Source organism: Argiope bruennichi, chromosome 1 (genome assembly GCF_947563725.1).
Source record: "Argiope bruennichi chromosome 1, qqArgBrue1.1, whole genome shotgun sequence".
NCBI classification, from domain to species: domain Eukaryota; kingdom Metazoa; phylum Arthropoda; class Arachnida; order Araneae; family Araneidae; genus Argiope; species Argiope bruennichi.
In genome coordinates this window covers 78,090,763-78,116,577 of record NC_079151.1, presented here as the reverse complement: position 1 = coordinate 78,116,577, position 25,815 = coordinate 78,090,763, and the positions used below count along the sequence as shown (strand labels likewise).

At 24.9% G+C, this 25,815-nt stretch overlaps 1 protein-coding gene across 1 annotated transcript; it reads right to left on the bottom strand.

Moving 5' to 3' along the window:
• Nucleotides 1-767: 767 nt before the first annotated feature.
• LOC129968527 (enoyl-CoA hydratase domain-containing protein 3, mitochondrial-like) lies at nt 768-25,222 on the bottom strand. Its single transcript, XM_056082515.1, has 9 exons — nt 25,084-25,222; nt 21,661-21,767; nt 17,594-17,729; nt 16,224-16,326; nt 10,205-10,289; nt 8,535-8,644; nt 5,443-5,501; nt 3,248-3,354; nt 768-1,029 (listed from the first exon to the last, which is right to left on the bottom strand). Exons 1-9 carry the CDS (start codon nt 25,132-25,134, stop codon nt 927-929), a joined length of 861 nt encoding a protein of 286 aa, XP_055938490.1. The 5' UTR covers nt 25,135-25,222; the 3' UTR covers nt 768-926.
• Between the last annotated feature and the right edge of the window lie 593 nt (nt 25,223-25,815).

The window sequence follows — 25,815 nt, the reverse complement described above, 5'->3', positions numbered from 1 at the left end:
AGGAAAGAAAGATGAAATTCGTATGCTTCAGTTACAGATTCTTTTATTACAATTTATATAACAATTATTCAAAATTTTATAGATTGAATAAAAATCTCATAACTACCTACTTTAAATCTTTTCATTTATTTTATATAATTTTTTTCATTCATATTTAAGATACATCATGATTTAGAAGGTCTTTTTTAGTTTAATAAATCATTAGGAATTAATTTTTTCATTAGCTTGAAAAAAATGTTTTGTTAAATTTTTAAATATATCTAAAAAGATTTAAAGTGACAAGCAAAATGTAAGAAATTTTAATAGTTTTGATGTTCTATTTGATGAAAATAGACCATTAAAATTGTCTTCTGATATTGCTTTCTTAACAGTTTTGACTTCAGTTGATACTAATGGTAGATAAACTTCTATTTTTGGTTAAAAAACATTGAATCCTCTTAATTACCTAATAATAACTACCATAAACATGCCTTCTATTCTATCAAAATGTATTCATGTAGTAGATTTCACTGAAATTGCTCTTAATGCAGACAGCAGTGTAGATTCATATCTTTAAAATTACAACATTTTTTTTTGTCAAAATGCATATAGTAAAGTCAAGAAATTAATTTTTGTAATGCAAAGGATAAAAAAATTTGGAATAACTAAATGCAAGATTAAAACGATAATAAAAATACAAAATATAAAAATATTTTATTTTTAAAAAGTATATAATATAAAGAATTCATAAATTATGCATATATTCATTTATAAAATACATATTCATTTATTAACATAACATACTATAAATTTGGCAACTGGACACTTACAAAAAATATATTCATTAATTCTGGCAAATTAATAACAAAACTCCAGTAACAAAATATTATTTTCTTAGTTTCTATGCATTCAAAATATTTATTTAATTAATTTCAAAATATTACTTATTAGTCATGAGACCAAGTTGGAAGACGCTTTTGAAAAAATGCTTCAATGCCCTCCTTTGCCTCTTTATTAGCCAAATTCGTCACCATCACATCATTTCCAAGACTACAAAAAAAAAAAAAAAAAAAAAAAAAAAAAACAGATAAGAATGGATTTTATCAGATGTTTGCCGGTAACAAAAAAAATATTAACTAAAATGGATCATAGATGTTTATATTTTTTGCAAGTTAAATAATTAAAAGTGTTGTTTATTCCAAATGATTGCAATTTTTCCTTTAGAACAGAGTTGAACAAGCATTTTTGATAGAATAAAAAGATATTAAAAACAATATTGATACAACATGATATTCATAATAATTAAAATATTAACATAAAATTAACAAGCAAGTGCATCTTAAATGATTTCTAAAAATTCAAAAGACTGCAATTAAATTATTTTCAAAATAAATAAATAGTTATATAAAAAAGTGTTAGCAATTTGAATTTAATCTGTTACACAAATGGTTAAATCATGCAAAAGAAGCCACAAAAATTTTACAGATGGTACTGAAAATATCAGTAAAGGGCACAAACATTTAATAACTCTGGAACAGAAGAATGTACCACATTCAAAGCCTTCTATCCTATATAAACTATTAAGTGAAATTAATACACCTTGTTCCTGCAAGTGGGAGAAATCAATATTGATTACAAGTTCTTTCACTACAAAAAGTGGTATACCAATTTTCGTTGCATTTTTCTGAATATTTACAGTATTAAAAAGAATTTTCAATTATAAGCTATATTATTTTTTAAATTTTCAAAGCTATCAATTTTGAAAATATTTAGATATTATATAAATAAACTAGTGATTAAATTTATGCTTTAAAAAAAGATAGAATACTGCAGTTCTGTAGTAACAATGTAGAAACCAGTCATGGCTAATTGTATAGACATAATTTATAGATTCAATTCTGCATCATTTCATTCTGAGAAATATATTTATCACTAACCTTGAAAGACATTTTTTATTTGTTTTAAATATAGTAGATATCACTTTGAACATTAATCTATATTGTACATAGATTTCATTATATATTGATCTCTCACCTCAATTTTCATAAAAACTTAATTCAAATTTTATTGCTACTAATATAAAGTATATTAAGAAAATCTTATCAAATATTACATATATAAAGAAGTTCATTCAATATTTAAAATTTAATAAGAAAAAATTACTCTATTTGATTAAATAAATAATAAATTAAATCATTAGTGATCTAAACCAATAATTAATTAACAAAACAGGACAAGTATTATCACCAAAATGTGAGCAAACAACTTAAGATTAAAAAGCAATAATCTGTCTAAGGGTAACAAACCTGCCTCATTGAACAATAAAGTGTCTGTATTCCTACTTCTAATAAATTATATTAAATGTTCCAAAACTTGTTTCCAGATATATTAAAATTTTGAGTTCAAAAATATTTTTTTTCTAATATTTGAATACAATAATAACTGTAATAAAAATAAACAAGGATACTACTTCTAACCTTTCTACTTTTTAAAATATTTCAATGTCTCATACAAATATAAATATAGTAGAAATATAAAGATGACAGCTTTATATTTCTATCATGCAGCTTTCAATACATTAACTGTAAAAATAAAATTCACTTGAAATTGTAATTATTTAGAATACAAAGTTAGAATACTTCTGAAATAGCACTACCATTCTTTTTTTTATCGGAAAATTTCAATTGGATTGCTGAAACTTCAAAAGGAATATAAGCAGTTAATAGTTTCAAAAATAGCCTTAATTATTTAACTTAGAAATACATTTTATTCAAATTTTCTTAGAGACTTAACTATAAAGTATATGAATAATATATATTGAGCAATATAATTTTTCAAAGCTAATTTATTTTCTAAAATTGTAAAAAAAAGAAATTCTTTTGTTTTAAAATTTTATACATTTAAAGTATAAATATTTTTTCCCATTTAAAATAAAAATATAGCAGACTGAACAATAAGAAACCTTTTATGAGGTAATAAAAATTGTCAAGAATTCTTGCAGAATTCCAAGTAGAATTTATAGCAGTAAATGTATTATATCAGGAATTTATTTTTTGATATGCTTGAAAATTAGTCATATTAAACTCATATTTTTATTTTAGGAAATTTAAAAAGAAATATTAAAAATACTCTTAAAAATATCTAATTATGAATGTAGTTTGAATCTTAACAATGATGTGATAAAAAATAAGCCAATTAATATTTTATTTACTAAGCATTAAACTACTAACAATTTAACTACATTTTAAATAAATATGAAATATCATACTTGTAAGCATCTACAATATTCTTATCAAGCTGGTTATAAAAAAACTTCTTTCCAAGAGCTAAAACAGATCTGCTCTTAGATAATATTGACTGTATAACTTTTTCTACCTATAAAAGAAAAAAAAAACATGTAAATTTCTTGTATGGAATGCTTACTTATAATAACAAAGAAATATAACAGAGAGAAAAAAAATTGCAGCTCAAATTCCTAGTCTGAAACACTGTAGAATAATGATGTATCAAACTTGATTAAATTGTCTTACTTTTAAATTTACCCTTAATTGTACAGCATCGATAATACACATACAAAGAAAAAAATACACACAATATTCTTGCATGTATCAAAGTAGGAATCTTGGTTTTCTGTTTGGATTTTTCTGACCTAAAACGTTTTTTAAAATGCTTATGAAAAATGATGGCAACAAAGTATTTCATAGATATTTCCTGATTTTGCTAGTGCAGTTGTTATTGCTATGAAAAGGATTTCCTTTTATTTAAACATATTTTTATAAATTGTTCTAAATTGTATTAATGTATTATTTGGGTTTGTAAGACCTGATGCTATTTTTCTTAACATATACTTAACAATTACACTTCATATCTCTAATTGAACTATAAAGCAAATAATAATAAATTCCTTTAAACTATTTGTTTTGATATTCATCAAGAAAGAAGCTACACAGGACATTTTCTCTTAATGGAGAAATTTTGGAAAAATGGAAAGAAATTTTGACAAAACTATTTTATCTATATAAAATTGTTATAGTAGATGAATAGTTAGTACTTTTCATGTTTGATGAATAATGAATAACAATTAAATAATCTAAACGTGATATTGAAATATTGTCTTCAAATGATAGTAAAGCTTCATTTATTCTAAAGGCACAGATTTACACTAGAAAATTATTTGTAACAAAACTAAAAATAAAACCATGGTATCCAAGGCATTAAGTGATCAATTTAAATTTAGAGTCCATAATGGGACATGTGATTACTTTCTACAAACTTTTTCAATACTATTCTAAAATGAAATATTATTCTTCCTGATAGAGATAGAAATAATAATTTAGAACTTTCTGCCCAAATGAAAATAAATAAATAAAAATGAAGAGGTATATAGTTCAAGATTTTACTTCATAGATGGTACAATTGCAGTGAATTATATTCCAAAAAAAGGATAAGAACTCTATATTTATGAGCATATGGCATCAAAAATCCATTAATAAAAGACCATACTAAAATCTAGAAATCTATGTCACAATATCATCAGAAAAGCTATGGATACTCTTAATCAACTTTTGAATACACTGGGAAAAAGAAAACAAATTGCTTTCCCAATACTATATTTTATAATAGTTCCTCTGGCGGTTTTGCTTGTAACATTTATTCTCTGGACATTAAGAAACACCAAATAGATTGAAAACAAAATCATTAAAACAAGATTTAAGTACATCATTAAATGCTTCATATATTGAGAAGAGAACATCATTCTAGGAATGAAGAATCATGTAATATAGTTGAGAGCTTATAAGGTAAAAAATAAAACTGATTTTATATAATTTTTTTTTTATTTATATCATTTTTTCTGTTAAAACAATTCTTATTCATCTCTAATATATATATATTTTAGACTACATTGTTAACATTAGATCCTGCAGCTAGAATTTAATGTTCAGGTTACATTGACCTGAATGTTACATTTTCATAATAAATTTCAACTGAGTAGCAGGGTTAAATAATGTAATGAAAAATACTTTTGTAAAACATTATTAAAAGCATTTTTAAAAATTTAATAAAGTAAGAGAACAAAAGTTTCACAGAAATATCTACTAACTAAATAAATTAATCATTTTTATGTAATATTTTTTTTTTCTTTTGTTAATAGTAAAGTAACATAGAAATGACTTTTGTTCATTAATATGCTCTGTGTTTATTGAGGAAAAATTTTAAAATTTCAATTAATTCTTTCTTAAAATCTAATTAATATTTGGGGACACTTTTTCCTACAGAAAGGAAATAACTATGAAAATAACTATGAGAGCAAGAAATAACTATGGGCCAAATTAGGTAACTCTAATAGTCTGGCATTTAGATTTAATTTTATTTATATTTAGAATGATTTTGCATCATGCATGGTGCAATTTACAGAAAGAATTATAACTAATAAAAATTATCATGCTAAAAACCATTTCTTACTTCAATATCAAGTTCTTTTTCTTCAGTGACTCTACTAATCAAACCATACCGGACAGCATCTGTGAAAAATAAAATAAAAAAATAAGATGGATTAAAAAAAGATATACAATTAAAAAAATATATTAATTGTTAAATAAATTTGTTTTACAGTGAAAGGTACTGAGTAGGGATTGCAATATCGGACCTAAAGTTCAATACCGGTTTTCAGTATTTTTTAGATCTTAATACCGAGAGTAGAAATTTTAGAAAAAGAAAGGAAACACAGTTGTTTCTTTGTTGTCAGTTTTATTAGAGAGTGTAAATATCATAAAAAATAATTTGTAACTTATAAATTATAACAGTATATAAAGAATCACAAAAAAGTAAAGGAACATCTTATTTATTTAAATCACAAAAAAGTGTAAATATCACCATTCAGTCTGTGGTACTATTACAAATTTTGGAAATGTGATCTTAAAAAACATAATGCATCAATTGTACTGTCATTAAGGTTGGAACGTAATTTTGTGCAAAAATTATCAACTGCCGAAAACGCTCTTTCAGTATCTACACTAGTTGGTGGTATTGTTAGCAATGCACAATATAGTTTTCCCAAGTATTTATTTCTAAATCCCTCATCTTCAAATAAATCGATTTCTTATTGAATGGTTTTGGATGTAGCTTATTTCTGTATTGTATTTTGGTTTGCTGAATTTTTTTCTATTTATCACTAATTCTAATTTTTGTTAAAGAGGCAATTCCTTTTCACTATTGACATTAGTGTCATCATAATCTTCGATAAGTGTACCGAATTCTTCTGAATGTGGATAGGTTTGTGGGTAAAAAATTTTAAGAAAATTTACTATAAACTTGATCAGATTTGAATTGGTTAGCCTCTTTCCTTCTTTTTCATTTTTAAAATCATTATAATTATGTAAATACTGTAAGACATTTTCTATTTCATTATGCCTTTCTTCTGTGCGATTTTTCAATGTAATATATAATTCTTCAGATAGTGATGTTCTTTCAGTGACTGCAGCATGGAATTTATTGCTGCATAAATTAGAATCTCTCCGACATAATGCTTCAACAGCCAGTTTTATTAAAAGTAGAGCTGATACAGTTCTGCATATTAACATTGACATAACTGACAACATTTTATATAAACTCAAAATTTCGTATTGATATGTGTAGAAAGAAGTGATAAAATAGCTTTCAGGAATGGTATGAAGAAAATTTTACATAATATCATTAAAAATTGTGATCAAGAAACAGAAAACAGCAAATTAAAATATTCCTGAAAAAATTTAATTACATATAAAAAAGAAACATTTTAATATAAAAAGGTTATTATTATTTTGTAAAAAAGTAATTACCAAATTTTAAGAACAGAAATTTTTCATTTATTTTTATAATTTAATGTTTATGTCCCTTATGTTAAATAAAAATTGCTCTGAAATATTTTACTGTCATTAGTTACCTTTTTCCTTCTGCATTACTAATTATCTGTAATGTTTACGTTTCATAAAACCACCATTCTTCATTATTAAATGTAAACATCTCCTCGTTTCATCTTTCCTCTCACACCTATTTTGTCGAATTAAACCCATCCTAACGCATGCGCAAAAGCACGGAAGGTTTTACAATCCTTTGTCAAACAGTATTTTATCACTTCTCTTGATTGTACGATGCAACTTTGTATTCACAGTCTAATTAATTTCACCCATTAGGGAGACATAAAAACAAAAACATATACTATTTTGCTATGTTTGAGATCCCTAAACATATAGTGGGAACAATTAAAAAAATTTCAAGTAAATACTGAAAAAATGGTATTTAAACTTGTGAATACCGGTATTAGAAAATTGTACAAATGGCTCAAAATACCAGTATTCAGTATCCTGGTATTGCAATCCCTAGTACTGAGTACAGATATTTCCAAATGTTAATGGATTAATGATGAACACATATGAATTTAGAATTTAATGAATCTTAAGCATTTTTATGAAAACTATGTGTGTCAAGCAATATTAATTTGTAAGGAAATAACCAAATAATTTGATAAAATGTAATTTGCTAGAAACATTATGAGCTTATATCTTACTTTAATAGTTTTATATCTTACTTTAATAGTGTAAATATCTACAGGCAGATACTTAGATAAAAATTCATATAATTTTTATATGGAAAATCATTAATACAAAATTTAATTTTATTTTTGTATCAAAATATTAATTATAATCTTTAAATGATGAAATATGTGAATTACTGTAGCATAAAAAATATATAAAGAAATGGCTGCAAATTATAATCTCTGTAGAAAGTAGTATTAAAACGTCAGTGATTGAAAAATAGCTCTTTATAACTTTACACTATTGTTAAAAGAGCAAGAAAGATGACTGATCAATCCTATTACTCTCCAACTGTCATATAACATATAAAAGAATATTTCAACAAATGCAATCATAAATTAAATAATTATTTTCTATATTTATTATAGAAATAAGTTTATAACCAAATTACTACTAAGTCCATATATTATTATTAGATATTTTATACCAAATAATCTGTGCACTCAATTTAATTTCTCATTACCAATAGGTCATTGACTGAACTTCTATCACACAAAGAAATGGATCTTATATAGAATCAAAAGTCAAAGTAGTACCTACAAATCAAAACATTCAATAACTAATGTACCGTAAAAAAACAAAAAAAGAAAGGATGGCTATTTTACACTTGCAAAATTGCTATGCATTATTAAAAATCAATGATAATAAAAATAATTAGACATTTTTTTTTTTCATTTACCTCAAATACAAATAGGAAAAATTCATACACATAGCGTTCATATAAAATTCTTATAGGAAAAATTGTGGCAATTATTCACAGAAAAAATTTCAATTCATATGTTTAATTTTTTTTCTCATGCTATTAGAAGTAGTTCCAATATTCAAAATTTTAACCTAATATAAATCTAATTGAAAACATCTTTAACAACACATAATTTTAAAAAAACTTTTATATATTTTCCTTAGAACAAAAAGAGATGGATATAGGTCCTTAAGTGAAAGTTTTGCAATATCTTGCAAAATTAAAAATCAATTAATTACCTTCAGCACTTAAGTTATTTCCAGTAAATAACATATAAGATGCAATTTTGAGTGGAACATTTCTTGACACAGCAATACCAGGAGTAGAACAAAAAAGACCAACTGAGGCCCTTTCATGATAACAAACAATAAAAAAAGGAAAATTGATTAGACTCTAAAACTAACATAGAATGATTCTAATGACATTATTTTTAATTAGTTTATTTTCAACAAAACATTTCAAATTCGTCTCAGATTTCAGAAATGATGAATTAAAAAAATTCATACAACAAATAATTGACATAAATAAAAATAAATGAATGAAAGAATGTCTTAATAAAACATTAAATGTTTAAAAACTATATCTTAAGATGTGAAAAAAAACGTGAGATATTTTATTCCAGAAAAATAGCAAGAAACAAAATACTTTAGCTCATATTTAACAAAATATTTTAGTTCATACTTATTTTTGAAAATTTAAATCTAAATATTTTTATTTGTAATAATATGTTAAACCATTTCTTATTACAAAGTTAAATAAGAATGTCAACAGAATTTTCAAATGAGAGGAAAAGTAGAATGAAGAGAAAATTTCTGCTCTTGAAATATTAGAATTTTATTCAACAATATATAATTATGATTTTGGATATAAATGCAGTAATAATAATAATTATAATTATAATAATAAATCACTACTACACAAGATACAATTAAAAAAACAACAGAGGGAATAGTATGATGGTCACATTTTTAATGCTTATCATTGGAAAATATTACCACTTTATATCTAGATATTTTATTCCCAAGCACTTTACAATTTAAATACATTCAAAAATTTTTTATTGAAAAATTATTTTAAATTTAGGTCTTGCATATAATACCATCTAAGATACGCCAATATTATTATTCTTTAATATAAAAAAAGAGCAAATAAATAAATAAAATAAATAAATAATAAAAATAAAAATAAATAAATAATAATAATAATAAAGGAAGAAAGGAATTTGGTAAGATTATAAAGTAAAGCTAGGAATACTATTATAACAATTTCATTAAAAATGGTGGAAGTCCCTGGAACTTAAAAACGTTTTGTTTAATTAACTAAAAAATTGACACATTTAACAACAATCTCTGTATAGACTAAATATTTCAAAACTTTTTTTAGATCAAATGATAAAATCATATTATAAGATATCATACAAAAAGCCTATTATGATAAAGAAAATAGCATTTAAAATATTTAGAAAAGTCATATAAAATGAATAGATTATTATACGCAAAATATAGGAAGAGAATCTTAACATTTGTGACACAATAACATGATTAATTTATTAAATTAAAAGAAAAAGATTTTTATAAGAATTTATTGATTTTTTTTATTTGTTATTTACTATTTATGCTGCTTGAAAGTGAATTAAAGTGTCACTTTCAAAAGATTATGTAAAAAGACACAGTCATGATTATATATATATTTTCATATAAAATAAATGATTATCAATAAAGCAATGGCTACATAATACAAAGCAACTATTAAAATATGAAATATATCTATGAAAAAAAAATAATATATTAAAATTACATTATTTTTTAAAATATAATTTTAATAGTATTCTAGAATGTATTCTTTTGAATATATACCATTAATTCTTTTTAATGTGAAAGTAATGCTGATTAATTAAAAAATTTCTTACCCTGGAGTAGAAAACTGTGACTTAGTTGTAGCTATAGCAATATCACATGATGCTATAAGCTGGCAACCTGCCGCAGCTGCCAAACCTAGAAAAGAAGTATTATATATATATATATATATATATATATATATATATATATATATATATATATATATATATATATATATATATATATATATATATATATATATATGTGGTAAATTAACTCCACGAGAGGGCACTCTGAGTTCATCCGGTGATAGCCAGCAGTCGGAGGGCAGAGTTCAGAGTTCACTAGACGAGGGGAGAGAACGGACGTCCGCCGAGAAGGGTGCGACCGGAAACCGAGAAGCCGTTATACTCTGAGAAAGGGCCGAAACTGGAATTCTTGCGTTGAAGAATTCCTCTGCAAACGCCAGTGTACCACGCGTAGGTGGGAAAGATCCTTTTTAAACAACATCAACTATCCATCTTCATGTAATATAAATTCCTTCATCATTGAATTCTCATTTGTAAAATTCATCAGAATCATCATTTGTTAATCAAGAATAAAAAGATTAAGCTAATTCAAGTGGACTGATGCATTAAAAGCCATCTAACCCACATATATATATATATATATACACCCATATACATGATCTTCTAGCATCAAATATAGAACAATTATAAATAACATTGACATAAAATATATATCTTTAGAAATCTGATGTTTTGTGTTTATATAAAACACAATTTAATTTCATTATAATGCTAAATATATATATATATATATATATATATATATATATATATATATATATATATATATATATATATATATATATATATATATATATATATATATATATATATTGTAATTATCTATAAAATTTAAACACGGATCAAAAAACAGATTATTATTATACAGTCATTGTCAAAAATATGAAGAGAGTCAATTTATATACACAAAATTTAATAAATATTCAAAAATAAATACAATAAAAAATTGCATTAAACAACTAGACAATAAAATAAAATAATTAAAAAATAATAGCCTGAAGAAAGTAAAGAATTTTGAAAAATATAATTGATTCCATAGTTTAAATTTTTGAAAATAATAATGAGAATAAAATTAAAAGAAATTCCAGTAGTTTTATAAAGTCTTAAATAATATTTGCACATTAAATTGTTTTACTGAGTTATTTTTTGTAAAATTAATAATATATATTTCTTAATAATAAAAGAGAATGTATGAGTGTGTGTTTGTTGTTGCTCTATAGGCTAGCCAAAACTGAGCATATATATAGTTTAGAAGGTTAAAAAAAAAATGCACCTAAGATCAATTTTTGAACCAATTTTAATTATTTAAAAACTAAGCAAAGAAATAGTATATTCTTTTTCACTTTTTTATAATAACTCTATTGAATATTATTAAATGATTTTTGCACTGATGAAATGATAGATAAACTAATTTTTAAATTGTTTTAAAAATTAAAAAAATATCTTTTTAATAATATCAATTTAGTTGCTAATTTATTTTGACTTTAAAGCTTATTTAGCTTTTAAAGATGCTTTTAAGTATATTTTACAACAATATTTTCTTTTTTGTAACTAAAAAACAAATAAATTTTATTGTTGCAACTAAGATGCAGGATGCTCCATCCTGATCCACATTTCTCCATTGTTTATAATCAAGATATGAACATTTATTAGTACTCATATAACTTATAATGACAATTTATAACTATTAATTTTCTAAATTGAATAAATTTTTGGTTAAAGCATGCTTTTAATAAAATTATTTTAAGTTCATTCATTTTTACACATTTTTATATTATCGATCTTTTAACTTGGGATTAGCTTTCTTATAAATAAAATGATTTTTTTAATGGATAAGGTAATTTTTATTGAATAATCTTCTGATATATTATGTAAATCATGATACATATTCTTTAGTATATATATATATATATATATATATATATAATTTCCCTGTTGAATGATTCTCCTTTTTGCCCTTATATTTTTAATGAACATGCTTCAGTTCAGTAAGAATGTTACTGGATTTGCTAAAGTTTAATAATTTCCTGTTTAAGATTAAATGCAAATACTAGGTGAAATGGCAGGAAATTAGAAGCATATAGCACAATTAACATAAAGTTTTCATTTAGTTACATGACTGCCAAATTTTGAATTGAAAATAATTTGCAGAGGATGTCATTAAGATTCAATCAAGCACAAAAGATAGAATTGAAATTTTATGTAATAAATAATCCTAGCAAATTAGTTGGCCTCTAAACGTGACAAGTAATGTAATAAAAACAGAAGTACAATAAAATAAGCTAATCAGTTGTTATTATAAAATAGAAGGTTTTCATATATAATCTTATCCAGTAAAACCTATAATAGAAATGAGTAGAATAATAGAGAGAGCTGCAGATCTTACAATCAATCATCTTTGAAGGGGCTTATAAATATAAACTTGAAGCAATTAAATAAAATGTTTGTAGAAGTTTCTATTCATTTTTAACTATTATTGTTACTTAAAATTACTCTTGCCTGTCTTGAATTATACAGGAATCTACAATTTCTTTATAAGTTCCTATTTTAGATAATAGAATTGAAAATGAATACAAATCCATTATATATTTTTATTCATTTTTATGTTTATTTCTTCATTTTTTATATATAACACATAAATTTTAACTAACAAGGATTTTTATCCTTGAATAGTTTATTATTTCAATTCTAGTGACTGATACATTTAATATAAGAAAAAATTGCAATAAGTGGAAATAATATTATAATCTGAACAAAATTTTAGAATGCACCAAATAATAGAAAAATTTGCTACTCATGTTTTCATCACTTGTGGATGAAAATCAGTACATAGCAGCTTTTGGAGAAAAATTTTACAATTAAATAAAAATTAGAAAATATATAAATTTAGAGTTCATATCATCATAAATTTATTGGATTCCTTGGTTGTGAAATACAGCAAACACTTCAATCAATGACCATCCAAATTGAAAATGTTTTCAGCGCTAGCAGTAAAACAAATTTCATAAAGACACACTTCTTGTAATTTATTGACTTTGAAGCATGAAAAAAAAAAAATGCTTAGAGTTTGAGGAAGGTTGAAATGTGAAGTACTGTTATTACAGAAAAGGTATGCTAACCAATTCTGATAATAGCTTAACCATGCAGAAAGTACTTATTGTTATTAATCACTTTTCTCTCTACTATTATCAACTCAGAAGACAAAAACTTAAAATTAAGGCATTCCTTTCCATTCTTGAATTTAATTGGTATAAGACAAAATATTTAAAGAAGTAGTAATGCTACTAATAAAAAACAATGTAATTATCATAAAAATATCAAACACATTTAGCATGTCTTAAAATAGATAGATTCAAGCCTCTTCAAGTCCTCTTTTTCAACTTAATTTCCTTTTAAAGCCACACTAGTATTTTTTAGAATAATGATTTTTATATCCTCAAGCTAGGAAAAATATAAAATTATTTATCAAATTTAATTGTACTTTATAAATTCAATCTTTAAGGACCAAGCATTATTTTCAAGGTACTAAAGTTTTTGAATATTTCTCTGCAATTAAGAATTGCAACTCTTTCATCTTCAAGCAATTTGCATAATAATGGAAGAAATGTAGCCATATGAAATTTGTATGTTTTGTAGATGTGAAATATTTTAAATGATTAATAAATATACCATGGATTCTGATGCAATTTCAATTCAAATAAAAAAAATAGGAATTAAAATATAATTAAATGAATTGAAAAATGAAAATAAATTTACATTCAGAAGAATATCACATTATATTATAAAATCTAAGAACTTTTTGTAATGTCATACATATCACTCATCATCAAAACATAAAATGCATTCATTATGACATTCATCTAAAGTTTCTAATAGATGATGTTATTTTTATAAAATATATAGGAAATATTATTACTTTCAGATAATAGTTCTCAATTCATTGCAAGATTCAAGATTTCACATTCTTTTTAACATGCTTTAACTTATTTCATAAAAATATAGAAAAGGTTATAAAAACTTTTCATGTTTTGAGTACTTACATGAAGTTATAAGCCTTATAATGTCTGCTTTAAGAGATAAAAAAATAATAAAAAACCCCTCATAGCCATATTTAAACATATATTTTTTGATTGAAATGGGGGGGGGGGGGGAGCGAGGGAGTGAAAAACAACATATGCATAATTGAATCTAAAATATCCAATCATTAGACATAATAAAATATTGATACATTTATAAATTAGAAATTACTAACAGCTTTAAATTTTAACATAACGTATCCTGCTCTAAAACATCTCAGAGCTGAGATACAGTACCATATATAATATCAACATTTTGCTAATAAATAGTTAAAATAGCTTTGCTAATAATCTAAATTTGGTATATGAGTTTTGTTAACAGAAGAAAAAAAGTTCTAGACAATCTGGAATCCTATTTGTTGGTACCATGCAAGCAACTATTTATTGAAAAAATATCAAAAGTAAAAAAATATCTATAGGCAATTTGAAACAACAAGAAGATAGTGGTTTAACAAAAAGGACAAAAGTGACACTATTAAACTTTTAAAAATTTATTACATTTATATAAATACTTTTATTTGCATATATAGTGGAATTCAATCTAATTATAATTTATTAAGAATTTAGTAATAAATTTGTAATAATACAAGATTTTGAAATTAAAGTTGCATAGTTTGTGCTCAACATTTTCAAGATTGTTGGAGCACATATGTCCAAGTTAGCTGTCTATCTACTAAAACATTTTATATTTTGTTTCATTAGGAATTTATTATTTCAAAAATATAACCTAGAATCACAATTTCTCTTTTAAAAAGTTAGTGGTGTGTCAAATATCTAGGTGGTACTGATCTAGGCAAAATGATCTAGTATGTGATATTTTATCAAATCTGTTTTGAATACACACGTGTGTTTGTGTGTGCGTTGTGTATGTGTGTACAATGTCTTTCAAATTACAACCAACAATGTTGTGATAGTCTTACAATATTTCATTGTTGTATCTTATTCTTGGAACATCTTACCTGATGATGTGAAAATTAGAAATTATATTAATTACATAATTTTATCATTAGAAAATACACTATTTACAAATATTGAAAGAAACCCCAGAGAAGTATTTATGAAATTTATAATCATACTAATAGCTTAGAAATTAATGATAGAAGTCATGATAATGAGATTAAATATGGGAGTAATACATTAATGATAAATAAATAATATAAGATAAAAATACTACAAATAGTAACTTTGCAATAAAGTGTATAAAAATAAGTTTTGTGTGTACTTTATCAAGTTTTAATAAATAAATTCACCAGTAAAAGTATTACAAATGTAATTTTAGATAAGATAATTAAAGCAAAAAAAAAATAAATTTAAATTTATCAGATGTATGTGCACAAAATGTCTCTTCTAGTGAAAATTTCTTCTATGAAAAAAGTTTTCCTTACAAGTGCAATGGAGACTTTCCTTTGTTTGAGGCAAAAAGTACTCACCAATTTTAAAAGAAAAAGATTTTTAAGAAACATTTTCACTGATAAAAATCTTGAATGAGTATTATAACAAATAATTAAGCAATATTTTGAGTATCCATTCTGTTAACTGTAAACACATAAACATAAATATACTGAAATTCAATTACAATCTTAATTATTAATTTTTAAAAATACAAATTTATAATAGATATATCATATGATGACACATATATTAAGGTGAAGAACCTAGTTATGTATAGGTGAATATTTTTAAACCATTCAGGAAGCAAATCCCGTCTTTCATTTTTTAGGTATTAACAAAGAAATTAAAATGAAACAATGAATTAAAAAGGTAACATAGATTTTAAAGATTACATTAATATTTGCAAAGAATTAACTTTATACTTCCAGATATAAACAACAAAAAGAAATAAATTTAAATTTTTCTTTATAGAAAAAAAAAATCCTAAAATAATAACCCAACAATCACAACAGAGAAGAGAAGTAAAGAATTACCATTTACAACAGCAATAACAGGGACTGGAACTTTTCGAAGTCCAACCATTAAATCAGAGCATTTCTTAAAAATATCAGTTCTAGTCTGTTCATTACTTTGAGACTAGAAAAAGAAATACTACAATTAAAAAATCGTATAAATAAAATTATTATATAGTCATCATTTTAAGTTCCTAAAAAGCATCATATAAGGCATATATAAGTTTTTCAAATATTGCATTAAAAAAAAGCTTAAAGTTTACTTCAAATTCATATATATATATATATATATATATATATATATAATAATATTTCTTAATCTAATTTAAATCCTTACTAATTTCCTAATTTTTATCTTACTTTAGCTAATATTTACTACATCCGGAAATGTTTTTTTATTTTATTTCCTGATCCTAATTCCCCCTTTTGTATTCAATTAATTCTACACATGCTCTATAAAATAGCTGATCTCTGCATATTTTCATGCTCCGAATGAAGGCATAAAATTTCCAAATGCTTGCAACTTCCTTTTAAAGATACCTAAGATTCTCTTGCCTGAGCCAACACATGTAAACGAAATCCCTATTAAAATCTTTTAGTAAAATCACTGAAGGAAAAAATTTCTGTCCCTTTTTTCACTTATATTGTGATGTAAACGAACATCAGTTTTAACATCGTTCCTTGTACATAAAATGCCTCCCATAGCAAAATAAATTGAAATTTTCATAAATAATCTCATTTATCAAAAATCTCATTTATATATATATATATATATATAAAGGCAGCTACATCTGTAAGAAAATTTTATCAATAGGAAAAAAAAAGTAGAAGAAGAAAGATGTATATCAATATTATCGAATTACGACGAATGTTGAATAAAATATTCTTGGTAAGTAGTTAAAAAAAAAAAAAAAAAAATGCATATTTCCAAAAAACAGCCAAACTCGTAAATAAAATACGCCTTCACCATCGATTAGTTTTAAAAAACATTATTTTTTAAAGAAAAACAAAAGAGGTAACAGCAAATCAAGTCAGCAGAGTTTAAAAACAAAAAAATTATTTACGGTATACAATCCTTTTTTTTCTTTTGAAAAAAATCAGGATTCAGGTAATCAGTGTAATATAATTAATATAAAGAGAAGGAACGGCATACCCCCTCTCTCTGCTTTATTATTTGAATATCATTAGAACTAGAGAAAAAATACAGATGAGGCTTATTTTTTAAAATCACTGTTCATTCACATATTGTCAGGTCATATAATGAAAATAATAATTATTAATCTGTTAATAAAATTGCTAACAGATTCTTTTTGATGCACAGATTGAACAATATTGTACATTTTTAACTGTCAATATTTAAAACTTCTATTGGAGTGTAGAAAAGAAAATACCAATTCTTTTAAGTCATGTCCAGAAGAGAAAACAGGTCCACTGCTCTGCAGAACAATGCATCGAAGATTTATGTTTTGCAAGTCATCAAATATATCTTTTTTCAAGCTGTCCAACATAGCAGATGAAAGAGCATTTCTACAATCACAAAAATAATTTGAAGCAGTCAGCAAAAAGTATATTAACAATATAGCTTATTATGGTAAAAATAAAAATATATAAAAAGATAAAGACAAACAATTTTTCACGATTTTCTCTCCTTCTATTTTTTTTTTTAATTTTTAAATGAAGACTGAAATATAAGGTATTCAAAATAACAGATATACTCATTCAAAAGAAAAATATCGAATTATTTTATAAATAAAAAATAGAATTTTTATCGGACTTATTTATTTTTATTTATTCTTTTAGACTCTATTTTTATGCACTTCTATTTAAGTTGGTTTTTGCTTACAACCTTGTTACATGCAACTTGCCACTCATTTATTTGCAGCATTCTGATTATTTTTACATTAATAAGCTGTCAATGGCAATATTCTATTCTGATATTTTCAAACTTAGTTATTAGTTAATCAATTAATTTAAAGACATTTTTAGTTCATACAAAAATTATCATTTGGTAGAGAATTAAAAAACAACAACTTAAGATTCCAGGGTTTTTTTAAAATTTATTTATTTATTTTTATGATACTGAACTATACTGAGGTGAGAAAAGTCATGAGACTAATAATGTGTTGAACTTCCTTTTGCCAGGCGAAGTGTAGCAACTTGATGTGGCATGGGCACGACAAGTGTTTGAAAGTCTCCTCTTGAAATATTGAGCCATGCTGCCTCTATGCACGTTATAATTGCAAAAGTATTGCCGGTGCAGGATTTTGTGCACGAACTGACCTCTTGATTATGTCCCATAAATGTTTGATGGGATTCACATCGAGCTATCTAGGTGGCCAAATCATTCGCTGGAATAGTACAGATTATTTTTCAAACCAATCGCAAACAGTTCTAGCCTGATAACACGGCGCATTATTGCCCATAAAAATTTTATCTTTGTTTGGCTACATGAAGTCCATGAACGGCTGCAAGTAGTCCCCATGTAGTTGAATATAACTATTTTCAGTCAATGATCGGTACAGATGAACCAGAAGACCCGGTCTATTTCATGTAAAAACAACCCACAGCATTATGGAGCCCCGTCCAGCTTAAATAGTGACAGTTGACAACTTGGGGAAGTGGATTCGTGGGGTCTGCGCCACACTCGAATCCTACCATTAGTTCTCACCAATTGAAATCGTGACTTGGTCTGACCAAGCCCCAGTTTTCGTCATCCAGGGTTAAACCGATATGGTTTTGAGACTAGGAGACGGCTTCATCTATGTCATGCTATTACTAAAGGCACTTGAGTCAATCTTTTAATGCCACAGCTCGTTAAGGCCAAATTTTGCCACTTTAGAAACATAACCATAACCAGTTACTCCGAACCGCCCAAAGGCACACGGAAAAATCTGAATAAGCCAGCCGCCGCGATAGAAACATTGGCGGGAACTATGGTTGATTTCTAAGGGTCATCACTGGCCATGGTACAACCCTTCCCGTGAGAAGCACATCCCGTCATCGATAGGAAGTAGAAGATCCCCGCCATTCCTGAACCCACCAGGTATATAATTGTACTATAAAATGGGTTTTTGTTTTTCTAGGGATTCTTTATTTATATACTTCAAAAATATAAGCGATCATATACAATATATGCACAAATAAAATATTTACAATACATACACAAATAAATAAAAATGATAAATATATATGCAATTTATCATATTTCACAAACTCTATCATAATGTTTAATCTCAATACATGTAAAAATGTAACGTTTATTATCTCTTTTAATGCAAATTCTTGCTGGTAATTCCGAATAGCAGTTTACAAATTTTTAGTTCTTAGAGTCTACATACATCAATGTTAATGTTATTTCGATTCGCAGGAAAAATTTCTATGGACTCTAATCAATTTTGCAGTCAATTTTCTACCGGCAAAGTTTCGAGTAAAGAGTGTACATCTGAATCATTGTTACCCGTGCCCAATTTTTCTTGTCACGACGTTTCACGTAAATAGTCCAAGCAAATAGTTTTTGACGACTTTATGTAATCAAATACAAATAGGTCGTTGAATCCCAACGAGTATTCAGATAGAGAATACACAGGTAAGTCCATTGAATACCCAGCTCACTCCCGAGCCATTGAGGTACCTTTGCACATGGACAAGTCGAATCGTTGCACACACACCTCACTAACGAAAAAAAAAAAAAAAAAAAAAAAAAAAATGGACGAGAGCACAATAGCAAGAGGCGGAATAAAATTATACGAACAATACATCCTTTCTATATAAAGCACCTCATTTTCGTTTCAACAAATCTCTCTGATAATCAAAAACGTCACATATAGACATATACACTGGACCTAGATTGGAAAAAAAAAAAAAAAAAAAATGTCACAGTTTTGATTTAACTGAACCCTTGTCCAATTTGAATACCCCCCAAAACAAAAAAAATCAAATCCAGCATCAACATTGGCAAAAAATATATTTAAGAAAAAAGAATAATAAATAAATTTTCTAGTAAATAACTCTAGTTTTTTTTAATAAGATTTATGGGTAAGGCTTAGCAGCAGAAGACTGAAATAAAGCAAACCATAAATAAAAAAATAAAAAAATCCTACATTTTTTTCTTATTAAAGATTTAAAAAGATACAATGATAAAATTTTATAATATAACAAAATGCAAAAGAAAAAATTAAATACAAACAAGATTTAAAAACTTATCAATCTTGTATTTTAAACAAATGCATTCTAAGTTTGCATTTCTTGAAAAAGTTCATTTGCATGTTTAAAAATTAAATGTCTATAATGAAACATTTTTTTTAAGTCCCAAAATAGTCTTGGCCCTGTATATGAATTTCGGGTAGATGATGATGTGTTATTTCTGAACAGACTCCTTTTTTTATCCCCAAGTTTGACACTATGCAGGTACCACTGCAGGTATTCCAATTGTTGTTCCAGTATTTATAAGCAAAATATCTTTAGAGCAAGTCATAGTAAAATAAATAAAGTACATTACATTAGGGCATTAATAATATTAAGGGTAAAGTTTAAAATTACATTTTAAATTGAATAATAAAATAATACTTTTAATTTTTAATAAAATAGAAAGTGCAGGGAAAGAAGACATTTTAAAATTCTTATGCAGATAAATTTTTTTAATGCGCCTTAGAAATAAGAAAAAGGAAATAATAAACATAGTAGTCAATTTTTGTAAATATTTTAATTTCACATGTAAAAAATGCTAATTTAAATATGCTGATTAGTTGCATAAATTATCATGGTCAAATCTTTTATGAGAAAAATTGTCTGTTCAAACCTAGAATTAAGTTGTTTTTTTAAATTCCAGTGGGAAGATTACTTTTTGGAAATAAGGTTTGTGATTTTGAAAAAAAAAAAAAAAAAAAAAAAAGAAAGAAAGAAAGAAAGAATTAGCAAGAAATAAATATAAAAACCATGGACCATTGAAGATTGCTGATTACGTCTATTGGAATTAAAGCCATAAAAACATTAAAAAAAGGGCAAAATGCTTGAATAATGGAATAATACTTAATAATTAATTAATAGATAATACAAGCATCAATTTTTAACTGTAATTAGATTATTGAAAATAACTATGGCTGAAAGATCAATCTGTCTTCTCTTTTTCCCTTGAATATTTTAAATGGTTCAAATTCTTTAATGCATTTCATATAATTAACTAACTCTAACTTTCAGCAATCAAGATTTATATTGCAAAATAAAAATGTTCTCATATGATAATTTGAAATCTGCAATAATATATTTAAATTTCTTTTATTTTTCTCTTCCTTCCTCCCTTCTTTCTTTCTTTCTTTTCTTTTTTTTTTTTTAAGAAAAATTACATAAGGATAAAATTTTCTTAACTTTACTAAGTTTATCAGTAGGTTTAACACTTGATAGTAATATTTCTACCTATAATGCAATAATGCATAATATTAATAAATTTTTTATATCTTACCTTTTTTTAGGATTATTTAATGTGATTCTTTTTACTCCCTTGTCTATAGAAACAATAGTAAGGTTTGATTGATTACTGTAATTTCTAATCAATGGAGAACTAAGAATCTGCAAGAGAGATAATAAAATTTTGAAGATAAAAAAAATGCTGAAGATTTAAAATTCATTCACATTCAATGCAATAATAAAGGTAAAAACAAAAGTTAAAAAATAAAACAGAAACAACCTTTACTTTAGCTGTGCTACTAAAATTAGTTAAGTTGATATTATTAAATATTATGCCTTATAAACTCTTAAAAGATGTTTCTTGAAATTGGCACTAGATCTTTGTATTAATTTTAGATATTTTTGATTTTTCAAAATGCACATTCACTTTAATCTATAATATTTTTTGAATGAAGCAATTTATGAAGAAATTAAAAATTAAAGCTCATTTTTATGACATAGAAGAGGTATAAATACATCAGATTTAGAATATCTTTAATGTTTTATGCTTGAAAAGTACTAAACTAATTTATTGTTTTAGCTTCTGGAAATGAAATATCATAATTCAATCCACACATGGAACTTCCACACATTTTAATAATATTTGCACCTAAACTTAACTAAACATTATACTAATAGTGTAGAATTCAAATGAGAAAGCTTAACTTTTAATATATCAGCCAAGGAAATCAATCAAAATCAAAAAATCTGATATATGGTACACTTAATACACATTTTTATAAAAATCTTTAATTATTAGAGTAAATCCCTAAAAACTTGCTTCAAGAAAATATATGTATTTGTCAGTTGAAAATTTTTGCAAAACTCAGGTTTGATTCTGCATATCCAAATCTGTCACAAAGTTACCTATAGGAAATATACATATAAAATAAGAAAAATCAGATAATATTGATAATAAAACTAAGAAAAACTAAGATAATATTGATAATAAAACTAAGTAAAACTAAGATAATATTGAAAACAATGCAACTTTTCCTCTATTATTAACAATTTTAAAAGAATCAAAACTTATTATTAGAAATCTCAGAAATTCATTTGTGAAATTTCAAATATCATATATTTATCATAAGTCAACCCATGCATAAACCTAGAGGTTCATTCTTTTTCTTTAAAAATTTACTTAAAATTCATACATACGTTTAAAAAATTCTGTGATATTCAAATATGTTACCATGATGAAAATATTACCAAGTAGGTAGAATGGATTGCATATCTTTCATCAAGTAGCTGTAAAATAAAATGCCGACAGTTTTAATTCTGGTAACCCTTCTGAAGATACCACATTTTTTCCATTTATTTGCTATCTCGTATATGAATTGTTGTATCTATGCTAGTCTTAATTTCGGTGCCATTTCACTTTTTGTTTGTAAGATGAATGGGAAAAGAAATTTTTATACAGCACAGGATATACACATAAAATTACAGATGATTACATATGAAAAATTCTCATAGTGTAGCAACTTGACATTTTTCTGTCAATGGAATGGAAGTTAAAAATTCATCCTTCTTTGAAAATAAAATGCTCATTTTTCACAAAAAGAATAACTCATTCCAACAAAACAAATCAATCAATCAATTTTAAATAATTTTCCCCTTAATCTTAAGAAATTTATATTTCATAAACAAGAAGTAAAATATTTAACAATATATGATGATTTATCCCTTGCCAATGTATAATATACTACATTTTTTTAGAGATTACTGGATCCATACATAAACTAATTTCAAATAATTTAGCTTCATAAAAAGTTCCAAAAATTATTGGCTTAAACTCAGAAATATAAGTACTCAATCTAATTTTTCCTTTCCTTTATCGTACTTGAAAGAGTGTGATCAAAAATCAAAATATTTGTAGACCACAAATTTATTTTCATTAATTTTGTATTCAAATTAAATGAAACTGTAAAATACCACTTTTATCTATGGTAATAAAGGATTGATTTGATAGCTACAATAGTAAAATATAAACAAATTCAAAGAAAATGTTTATTTCTTGTTACAGGTATGTTTTAGACAATCATTTATTTTATAAAATAAAAATTATTAATGATGCAAAAATAACATAATTAACTAAAAAATATAAATTAAAAAAATCAGTAATACTATTTTTTAAAAAACTGGAGTAATACATATTTTTAAAAAACTGAAGTAATACATATTTTTAAAGCTATTAATATAGAAATAAGATATTTTTTCAATATATCAGAAAAGATATGAAATAATGTTTAAAAAAATATAATGTGATTTTTTAAAAAATGGGAAGATATTAGTTCTATAATAAAATTTTTTAGTAAAAAAAAAAAAAACTTGTTTAAAAAAAGCAAATTGTTTTTGAATATGATTGTGATACAAAAATGTTTTAATAATGTAACTCAGTTGGATAAATTTTAATATCTACATTCAAGACATCAAATGAAGCAACAACAAGAAGACATGTCTTTTTGTTAATGATATAGCAAACATGCATACACTCTATACAATCTAATTTATAAAGATAGCAGCAAATCAATTGAAAGCTTTATTCATAAAATGGGAGAAAAAATTAAAATTAAGAAAACTGAAGTGAAAATAGATAATGAGAAAACTAGCAAAGTAAAAAATATGATAGATCTATTAAAAGCATTAGCTTTTCTGGAGACAAAACATCATTTATAACTGGCAATTAGTTACATTTGCAGACACTTTTAAGATTCTTCAGACAAAACGTTTTGCCAAAATAAATTGAAATTTTAATTAGTGATAAAAACCCTTCAATAACATGCCAATTAAGACATTTGATGAATTAAATGAAACACTCTGCCTGATAAATATATGTAATATGATTAATTTATGATTTTAAATTTTGAAATCTAGCTATTTAATAGATTGCCTCAGGAAATTATAAATCATGTTCCATTTTAATATTTCAATAGAATCCAAAGTTACTGGTTTGTAAAGTGTATTTTCAAAACAAATGTTTCTTTGGAAGAAATTAAAAATATTATTATAATCCATTTTTTAATAATAGGTAGAGTAGAATTAGTCTCTTATCTCTGCCAGAAATTAGAGACTAGAAAAAATTATATTTTCAATGACAAATCTATTATAAAAGCATGAAATTATAAACCTTTTTGAAAAGTTAATTATTAAAGCATGACATTATAAATACATCTCCAAAGAAATATAATCAATTTTAAAGAATGATTGAATTACTAATACTGTGTGTAATGCGGAAGAGTAGCTGAAATTTAAATTTATCGAGCGAATACAACTGCTAAAAAGATGCATATTCAGATACAAAATGAGTATAGAGATGAGAATAAACTGTTTCAATGTGATTTGAAAATGTATCTTAACAGTCTCTGTCATCAAATTAAAATAATAATTTCGACAGGACATATGATCAAAATAAAACTTTTGAAAAGAGCTAATATATAACCTTATATTTTTGAAACAGGATTGTTTGTAACTGCCTATTTAATGCCATCATAAAATAGAAGGTCCTTCTACAAAACTTCAAAAGATTATCTCAAGCTCTCAGATTTTGTTTACAAACATTTGAATCTATTTTTTGTTTTGGCCATCTAAAGTTGCAGTATTTTTTCCTACTAACATGTTATGAAATGATGAGGCTTCGTCGCTAGAATTGATTAATAAATCTGAATTAAAATATGTTTCAAGGAAATGCTAAATAGCCTGGAGAAGGTACCATCAATTAAACATTAAAAGAAAATTTACCAAAACTAATTTTTTTGTAATTATATCTTTGATTGATACCTTCATATCCACAGTTTTGATTTTCAAATCCGTACACAAGCGATCTATGTGATGCGCTCAGATCCGATGCTTTGGAATAAGATTATTTTATACATTGTTATATTTTTTAATTTCTATAAATCTTATTCCATATAACGGATAAATGGAGAGACATTTGAAAAAAAAAATGATTTGTCAAAACGGTAGTTATATGCATATGAAGAGGGTTTATCTGGTTAAAAGCTTATAAGCCAGATAACAGCTACGAAACACAGGCAATTGCTTTTGTCTTGTAGTCTTGTTTCTCGGCTGCAAACTATAAGGTCCCAGGTTCTATCCTCGCTCATATCAATCCGCTGCAGCAACCACTCACACACACGCTCGCCAATTCAAATGGGTACAGACGCATTAGACT